This window comes from Montipora capricornis, unplaced genomic scaffold (genome assembly GCF_036669925.1).
Source record: "Montipora capricornis isolate CH-2021 unplaced genomic scaffold, ASM3666992v2 scaffold_332, whole genome shotgun sequence".
Lineage (NCBI taxonomy): Eukaryota > Metazoa > Cnidaria > Anthozoa > Scleractinia > Acroporidae > Montipora > Montipora capricornis.
The window spans coordinates 1-10,000 of record NW_027180070.1 but is presented as its reverse complement, the minus strand read 5'-3'; the positions used below and the strand labels follow the sequence as shown (position 1 = coordinate 10,000).

Genomic DNA, 10,000 nt, shown 5'->3' with positions numbered 1-10,000 from the left:
TTATTTGCATTAGTTCTATAGGTCACAGGATTAAGTATGTTTAAAGGCTCCTTAAAACTAAAGAGGCAAACGCAGAGTGTGTAAGCGTGACTGTCTGTTGTTTTGAGCGTTTGCGATAGTATTTGCGTTCGTTCCATTTGCCGTGATATGAACAAGAAGCGCAAAAAAGAGCCAATATTCACAGTTTTCTTGCGTATTCTTTTACACTTGCTTTGTCTTTAGTGGCCAATAATTGCTAACATGTCGTCTGCCTCAGTCAGGTTTGTAGTAATAACCAGAGCAGCTTTCGAACAGACAACACCACAACTCAAACACGGAATACAGAAAGATGTCAGGCTATCTGCATGCCGGGTACTGGAATCCTCCCCTTTATTATATGGACGGGAGTGCTTTACCCGAGAACTAAAACACTCGTAGAATCAATACGACCCGACTACATCCGGGAACCGGGTGTCATATTTTTCTTATGTAACACGAGTGGTCCTATTGAGCAATGACGTCACGATTCTCGTTTAATACCCAGTGTTTCAATGTATTAAAGGTTGCTTTTCAATCTCTACCATGTATATTTTTTGTCCGTATAATAAAAATAAATTACCCTTTAACTCGAAGATATGAATTTTTCTGTTTGATCGGCAGGATCAATATCTCACTCGTTCGCTGCCGTGTTTACTCCCGAGATATTGTTCTTGCCACTCAAACAAAAAATTCATATTTTCTTGCCACCGTGTAATATCCTCTATTAGTATCACCCAACTAGTGGACTAATGCAAATCCTGCATTTTGATTGGCTACGCTACTAGAGGACTATTAGTAATAGTCCTCGAGTAGCGAAAAGCGTGACGCTTTCTTTCGTTTTATTCCCAAATAGATATTCTTCAACTTGCATTTGCTAACTTTATTATTGCCTTTTCTGTCCGACTAGTTGGGTGATACTAAAACAATTAGACCCTTCGCCCTTGAGGTACACGGGTCAATATCCCATTCGGTTTCGTCTCATGGGCTATTGACCCGTAGCCCTTTCGGGCTACGGGTCTAATTGTTAGCTAGAACCTCTGTCCAAAGGCGTTAAAATGAGAAACTGACTTTTGTTCCAGAGTGTTCATTCTATGGTATAATGTAGCAGCTGCCTGTTCAAATCTCTCGTCGTCTCTTTCGTCAAGCGATGAATTATCCTTCATTCCTGATAGAATCCGATAAACAGTCTGAAGGTTTAATAACACAACAATTGATTAATGAAATGTTCTTCACTTCAGCTAGTGGTAATAAACTTCTTAATACTCTAATTTTTACCAAATATTGAGCCAAGCGAGCTCTCTCTCTCTCTTTTAAGCGTTACGTGAAAATATGACCCCGCGAAAGCTGGAAACAAAAACAGATTTCCAGCGGCTGTAGACCCTTTGCATGACCATGTCACGTGACCTTGTTAATAATAAAGTAGGCACACATTGCGTACGTGTCGTAGTGCTTTATTCCATAACTGTCAATTGAGCTGCGTTTGTTTTCCAGGAGATTCAAGTTGTCTTTCCGTGATATGTAGCGCTAATAGTACACATTATTATATGACTAGCTCCGTGAGCGGGCAAGATAAACTAAATCCCGCGCTGTGATTGGCAGTATAGCTCCATCTTGCCCGCTCGGGATTTCTCGCTTGATCCCGAAAAAGATTAAAGACCATTTTCAGTGTTTTATTCCATATAATAAATTCTTTATTGACTAAGCTTGTTGGGTCAAGATGGCTGGATATTGGTCTCGTTCTTTTTTTGCGTGTTTATGGACCTCGACATTCTTATTGGTCCAGAAACACGCAAAAAAGGAACTTGGCCAATATCTAGCCATCTTGACCTCACTCTTGGTCAATAAGCCCCCTGAGAAGACATGTAGTTAGTAATAAAATACTAGACCCAGAAAGATGGAAGAAAATAGAAGGGAATCGCAAAATATTGGCTTCAACTTCTTTTTCACAGCAACTTTAAGCCTGTACTCTGCGCGTCTGACAGCTTGCCACGACAAAATTTTACTGAAGTGAAGCCCTCTCCGATGCGACTTTCTATCAGAAACAGCACCAAAAATTATATTTTAACGCTCAAAAATGCAAACTAAGCAAAGTAAAGATTTTGCTATACTGCTTATGAGGAACAAACATTGATGCAAACATAAATAAATATTGATACACAGTTTTTAGGAAGAGCGGAAGGAAGTTATCGACAATAAAAAAAATTGTCATCAGCAACAAAATTTGTGACATGAAACCAACATAAATTTCGTGCCGCGAATATAAAAAGTTACCATCAGCGAAAAACATTTTGGGAGATTTTTGCTACGTTCAATATTTCTATTGTACTTTCCGATTCACAAAGAAAATCGCAAAATCGAAAGCGACATCGATTTCAGGGGTCACCTGTGATCAAGTTACTTTGCGTGTTACTACCAACTCAAGAAAAAATATGGGTATTATTAACTGTATGCCTGCCAGCTGGCGCTTGACAATTAAAAGGGAAACTACTGCACTGGTAACTGATCCACTTCCGGATTCACCAACTATTCTGATAAGTAATAATTTGGTTTCAATTTATGATGTTTCCTCAAAACAAATCTACCGACTTTTCCTGGAGAAAAAACAAACAACGCCTACTGCTAAAGTAAGGTTAGCTGCAAAGTATCCGAACACAGATATTGATTGGAAAGGGGTTTATTCGCTAGATTTTCGTACGACATTAGAATCTAAGCTTAGAGAATTTCAGTTTAAAATTTTAAACCGCATTGTCTTCACAAACAAGAAACTGTTTCGTTTCGGCATGGCTGATTCGCCTACCTGTGCTTTCTGCCAAACAGAGGTTGAATCCTTAGAGCATTTACTCTTTTCCTGTAAAGTATCATCTAAATTTTGGAAACATGTCTTGTCCTGGCTACGTGATTATAACATCTTTGTTGAAAACATTAAAGAAGAAGATTTAATTTTTGGTAAGTTTGATGTTGCACATGATTTTTTCTTGTTTAATCATATTTTGCTTTTGGGTAAGTTTTATATTTACTCTCAGAAATGCCAGAATGGTTTACCTTCTCTTCAGGGTTTTATTGCCAGGACAGGTCGTGTTTATAAAATGTGGGAAAAGTTAATTAATGTTTTTTTTCCGATAAGTAATGTCACCATTGTCTTTCATTATTAGTGTAATGTTTAAAGTGAAGTCACTGTATTTCATATACTAGGTAACTGTATTTCTATAATAGCTGTTGTGTGTGTTTAGTTATATATTTATCTATTTGTACTATGTAAGCATGATGTGTGTCTTTTTTGTGTCTTTTATTTCAAGGGTACGTTAACGTAAGAAATTCTTTAATAAAAAAATACTAAATTAAAAAAAAAAAGAAATTCACGAAACAAAGGATACATCTGTGACAAAATAACGGCAACACACCAGGTTTTTGGTTTTTTTTTTTTTCCTTTCAAGTGTTATATAGTTCGACAAGAAATGTGCAAATTCAACACAAAGATCACAATCGTCTAACTCTCGAGGTTGACAATTGTTCCTACAAAGTAAAAAATTCACTCTCCTAGACGAGGTTATTTATCACCGTGACCAAGTAATTCCACCGTTTTGGAAATAGAAGCTGCTCTGTTATTAATCAGAGACACAAATTCTTGCCGCTTTTGGGGCTCATTTGTTGAAATTCAAGCACACTTCCAACAGACCACTTATTTTTGTGATTTATGCACGCGCTATGGGCCTATTTGCCACCACGGACTTACACTCACTCACTCAATCATCACTCTTACAACCCTTACACACTCTTACACAAAAAGTGGTTGTGGTACAAAATAGATGCCAGAAATGGAAAGAGCGACGGAGATCACATTTGTACAAATGTCAATTGTGAGGCCAATGACGTTTAAGTGCCTGATTTTAGAGCGCTTTTGAAAGTTTGAAAATGTAAAAAGAATTGTGTTCTCAGTAAAGCTTGCCATCCAGCAGTGTTTCCATATAAATCCCAGTTAATGTTTTAAGCATTAAAATCACTGTAAAATTTCTCTCCTAAATGTCAGTGGCCTCAAAATTGACAATGTTACTAATTTCATCACGCTCTTTCCATTTCTGTACCACGACCATTTTTTATGATTGATAAGGTCACTTGACATGGTCATGCAAACGGCCCATTCTCGTCAAACAGACTCCTCACTTAAATACAGAAAAGAATACGCCACCCGCTCTTGTTAAATTCTCGTTTTCCGTTGATGGGAGGACAAAATTGAATGAATTTTCTCCCCTGCGGGGAAGTCTTAGGTCATTGTCCAGTTTGGCTACATTGGAAAAAAAGGGCTGATTCGTGATTAAGGAGTTCATCTTTGAAGATGTTCCCCAATATAGCAAAATAGTATTCCATGTTTCTGACCGTAAGTCCTCTCCTCCATCTATGACTGCTCTGTTTGTTGGGATATTTTGTGACAATTGATTTGTGCAGTCTTCTGAGAACGAACTTTGGAAGGCGTCGTTCGAATCTGTACACGTCCTCAATCTGAATAAGATCAATAAAATTTTTCCAAAAGCTATAATTAATGAATTTAACTAATTACTTAAATTTTTAATCTTTTAGACAATCTTTTACTCAGTATGGCCTACCGCATACGCCTCACCTGTACTGCTAACAGTCTTAATTCTGCGTTTTTCTGGATTGACTCAATGTCACCAACAGCTAAACCAATCTGTTGACGCAATGACCAATGTTAGACAAAGAAGTTTGTTGTTGTGAGTCCATCGCAATCAGTTGGAGGAAAGTTATATCCACCCGAGTACAACGAAATCAGAGATGCTGTGAAAAGAAGTTGTGAAAAGAACCTGTACATTGAGCTGTTGAGTAGATTTCGTCAGAATACGATAATATCTACAATTTATAGTAATAACAGAATTATTGAACCTTCTGTTGAACATTTCATTAAATGAGTAATTGCTTTAAATGTGTATCTGGCCATCGACATTTTGGTTTATGACGTCATCCGAGAAATGCTGTCAAGGAAACAAGTTACTTTTTTGGAGTGACTGGATGTCTCTTCCTCTACGATAGCGTTAAATGATCTCGAAACCGAATCAGAATTATTGCTATAACTTACCAATAAATTCATGAGGACTATCGGCATCAAGACACAAAAGATAAGAAACACAACTCTGGCGAGATCAGGAATGTACAGAGTCTTGTCAACAAAAAATGTAGCGTATTCTAGTTCACCAATCGTCATAACCATGACTTTTAAGAGCGACAGATCTATTCTGGCAAACGGATCCTGTGGGTGATAGTAAAGAGGTAAAATCGTTCTGTCAGCTCAGAATATTCGAGCGAGTTCGATCAAGAGATCAAAAGGTGAGAGAGGAAATCCCTGTGCCCTATGACAATTATTTGAAATCTATTTTCAGATCGTACCCAGGCTGTGACGGTTATTTTTATCTGTTGTTACCATGACTGCGCGGTCCACTTTCACACCAACTGACCAGTAAGGTGTCGTCTTTGAAATAAACACTCAGATTTCAAGTATGGGGCCAAATATGGGGAATTCGCTCACTTACTTTATGTTCTCTTGGTTCGATTTGTTAACCTTCGGGTCCTAAATCTGACTGAACAAATAGTTCCGCGCCGGTCCTTTTATTCATTTCAAGATGTTGAGCAGTGCCCCGCGGATCGTTTTTAACAGCACCGACTGTGACTGGACTCTTTGCTTACTTTTAGGTATCAGTCCCCAGCATGGCAGAAAGGGAATCGCGCATGAAGTGAACACGGATCTAACCAGAAGTTTATGAATTATCAAAAACGGAAAGGAGGAAGGCAAACTGACTGGTTAAGGAATTAAACTTTCAGTGCTTGAAATGTAGTCATTACAACTGCGGGCTGGTATAGTACCCGACAATTATTTTTTAAACGCGAGCTTACTGATAGTCTGTCTTTCTTTGTGGCTGGATAATAAATGTTTTCAGTGGCGACAATACTGTCCAAAATAATCGTTTATCGCATTCTAGAAGTTCTTGGAGCTATTAACGTTTTCTTTTCCCTCTTTCGCTTTCATTCTTCCTTTCCTTCTCTTTTTTTTTAACCCATGTTATTATATGAACTGAGATTGAAGTTTGGTTCACGTGGTTTTTTCACAACCATTGGCCGGGAGTACCTAGCGGGGCCGTGTGTCCTGGGTCATAGTACCTGTCTTAAACCAACCATTTAGCAAATTATTTACATTTATTATATGACTAGCTCCGTGAGCGGGCAAAATGAACCAAATCCCGCGCTTTGATTGGCTCCCCGAGCGGGCAAGATGGAGCTATACAGTGCCCGCTCGGGATTTCTCGCCTGGTCCCGCAAGATCAAAGACCATTTTTTTTTGGTTTTTTTTTATCCCATATAATAATTCCTTTAGGCCCGGTTCAACGTCGAACCTTCATTCTTTTTTTGCGTGTTTATGGACCTCGACTTCGCCTCGGTCCATAAACACGCAAAAAATTACTTGGCCAATATCCAGCCATCTTGACCTTACGCTTGGTCAATAACTGATATGTATAAATAAACTGTTTTGCAAAGAAGTATTGGGGTGTTTGCGCATTCCCGAGTGAAAAACTGAAAAAATACTGGTCATTAGCGGCACCTCAGGACTCTTAGCTTGAGCGCTGTACCATGACAATTTCGGCCCGCAGGTCGCTTATACCAGCTCCGAGTTTGGTCCCGTGCTATCTATCAGATCCCATATCCTCGACAGGCCTTCCTATATCCGACATGGCAGTGAGGGAGAATCGTGTCGGTCCCTAAACCATAAACGAAAAATCCCCCCTGAGAGCTCACAGCTCGGTACCGCTAAACTACATTTTATATTTCCACCAATAAAATTCCGTTAATCCACATTGCTTTTTATGTGGTACAGGTTATATTGCACAGCCAAAGTGAAAAATTACAACTTGCGCATGTAGATAGGCTACGCCCGGTGGAATAGTATAATGGATAGCACAGACCGTTTTTGTGAAAGGCGATTCGAATGATTCGGTAAGGTGTAACGGGTTGCTTCATTTAAAAAATAATTTTACCCCACCTCTTCCTCCGGTTTAAAACTTGTCTTCGTTCTTGAAGCCTGCAGGTAAGAAATTTAACATGTACTTCATATTTTGATATAAATTTACTCTGCGCTGGTGACATCAATAACTGTCTTTTAATATATGGAATTATTCCTGTATACTGTATTTTGACTTGATAATGGCTTTAAGATAGCTTAGAATTCAAACGTCGAAAAATTTCATCTTTTTAACCTATTTTCACTTGAAATGTTTATTTACATGATGTCTTTATTGTCTACTTTCTCAAATCCCATAGTACACCTCTTTAACCCCCAAAAATTTTACACAAACATTGTTTTCGATTTCTCTTGGGATATGAAAATGTCCAAAGAGAAATCGAGAACAATGCCTGTGCAAATTATTGGGGGTTAAGAGGTGTATTATGGCATTTGAGAAAGTAGAGAATTGCAATTCAATCTTTACAATCAAAAGTACACCTAAGTCACTTCTGACTTCTTTGATTTGTAAAAGCCTTTGATATTAGACCTGCAAGGATTATTTTGAGGTAAGAAATAGACGTCCAAGCACGGTCACTGTGCCACATTCTTGGACCTCGTGGCTACGCAATAAACGCATTAAAACCGATCTTCATTTTAGACGCCCAAACAAAGGAAAATAAAGAGACAACGAGGAAGAGTATGGAATAGGGCTTACGCAGTGATGAGATCACTCACATCCCATCAATGAGGCCTGAGTTCGATTCCCAGACTCCGCCCTCGTCACGTACACACCTTATTCCAAAATGGCTGTCATTTTAGTATTTTTTTAATTGCTTGCAAATTACCCCCTGTTGCCTCGTTTTTAAGCTAAAAATTCAAAAGAATATTTAACCTTGAACAAGGTAACAAGGGCTAATTTGCAAACAAACAAAAGAATACTAAAATGGTGACCATTTTGGAATAAGGTGTGTGTGTTGAGTATAATGGTTCTCTTCTCTGCTCCGAGAGGGTTGTCTCTACGTTCTCTGTTTTTTCCGTCTCCTCAAAAGCCAATGTTTGATATGATTTTTGAGTTACATTGCTTTGATTTTTATGTATAGTGTGCCCAGATAGTGTCCCAGCGCTAGAAGACTCGACACGTAAATAAATTTCATTATAGGGCCGCTATTTGTTAATTACTCAGAATTTTTTTAATGAAACGGAATCAGTTTCCTTTAACGTCCGCGACTTTCATGACACCTTGATCGAGGGTATCTACTATCTATGCGGACCGTCGGATTTCCTCTTTATCTGAAATTCACGTATCCTAAAAACCTGAATGGGTATTGGTATCTCCCTCTCTGTGATCCTTATCTTGTCTCGATGTAACATATACCACATATTTGTGAAGTTCCTTTTTGGCCCATCTTTTTCTCACCTCAAAAGTTTTGCAAATTACGGTACAAAGAACAAGCTAATCATTCAATTATTTAACAGGGACAAAAACTGAATTTGTAAGAAGGACTTAATATGGTTAAATATTTTATAATCCCAGGAACAGGCGTTTGAAATTAAACTAAAACTGTGTTCACTCTTCAAGAAGACACCGAACGTACATTGGCCTCACTTGACAGAAGCGCATGGAATACAAGAGCGAAACCAAAAGCCAGAAGAAAAAACTCAGCTATGACCTGCAAAAAATGAAATAAATGTACCTTATCCTTTCTAAAAGAGCTGCAGTGACTCACAAAAGTATTTACTTAACTACTTCTTTGACGCGTCAAATTACAAATAACTTACAATCCCTGTCTTCCAGTGTGCACTATGCTTGTTTCAGGCAAAATGGGAAAGAAATTCAAGAAGAATGTGGAAATATTTAACTTCCCAAATGTGTGGTATAGCATAGAGAGAGGCTGAACAAATGGATTAAGTTTTTGTCCCCTGCTTCTTGAAAATGGTTTTCGTCAGTTGTGGCCGTTATCGGGATAACTTTTAGTGTTGCGCACCGTTGACTACAGTGCAAATAAGAAGAGTCCATTATTGACCTCAATGATCTGCATGTTTTAGGCGAGTCTCTTACCATAACAAGAGTCCTGAGAACTTCAAACAGCATTGTGACATATATACCAGCCTTAAACATGCTGGAAAGAAATTCAAATGTAACATCTCAAATAAATCCTTTAAATGTTCACGCGTACAACACCGGTTATTCAGTAATATAAACAGGCATGAAACTGAAAATTCTCTTTGTCCTCGTTCTGGTTGACGTCTTCGTTGCATAAACTCCTTATTAGCGATCTTAACATCAACATCCATTAGTATCACCCAACTAGTGGACTAATGCAAATCCTGCATTTTGATTGGCTATGCTACTAGTAATAGTCCTCGACTAGCGAAAAGTGTGACGCTTTCTTTCGTTGGAATTCCCAATTCAATATTTTTTTAACTTGCATTTGCTATTGACCCGTAGGCCTTGTGGGCGAAGGGTCTAATTGTTAATTAGACCAAATTGGTAATGGATGGGGCGTTTGGTTATGTGGAGGACGCGAGTACCTGACTTTCAATTTTCAATTTTCTGACCAACTTGAACGTCGCTTCCTACCGTTCTTACCAATCTTATTCCTCAGAATGTTATCACTGACAGTTGGGCCATTTACAAAGACAGTTAGACTTCAAATTGGGAGTATCGAAGACAAATTCGAAGAGACTTAACACATGAAAGACTCATATTTGAACTGCTGAGAGAAGTGTTTTCTATTGATTAAGCGTTTTGTTCGTTCAGCGGTTTCTCTTTGAGAACATGGACTGAGAGCACGAAGACGCCAGCCAAGAGAAAAGCCATTTTGTCTTCTTTCGGGCTCTAAAACCGTTGAATTCGAGTAAATCTGTCATCTCGTCATATCCGGTCGTTCCCAGGAGCCCATGACTAGGAGCGAACAACAGCCCTATATGCATGTCACGGCGTTTTCACAGACCGATTTATTTTTAGAATTAATTTCC

At 38.5% G+C, this 10,000-nt stretch overlaps 1 protein-coding gene across 1 annotated transcript in view; it reads right to left on the bottom strand.

Moving 5' to 3' along the window:
- Positions 1–9,310, bottom strand: part of LOC138035242 (transient receptor potential cation channel subfamily A member 1-like) — a 12,136-nt gene extending 2,826 nt beyond the window's left edge. Inside the window, exons 1-7 of the mRNA XM_068882054.1 lie at positions 9,081–9,310; positions 8,617–8,691; positions 7,061–7,099; positions 5,108–5,278; positions 4,634–4,702; positions 4,393–4,515; positions 1,087–1,205 (exon numbers count right to left, since the gene is read on the bottom strand). Coding sequence (XP_068738155.1) covers positions 1,087–1,205; positions 4,393–4,515; positions 4,634–4,702; positions 5,108–5,278; positions 7,061–7,099; positions 8,617–8,691; positions 9,081–9,140 — 656 coding nt within the window. The 5' untranslated portion in view covers positions 9,141–9,310. The remainder of the gene's footprint in view (positions 1–1,086; positions 1,206–4,392; positions 4,516–4,633; positions 4,703–5,107; positions 5,279–7,060; positions 7,100–8,616; positions 8,692–9,080) is intronic.
- Between the last annotated feature and the right edge of the window lie 690 nt (positions 9,311–10,000).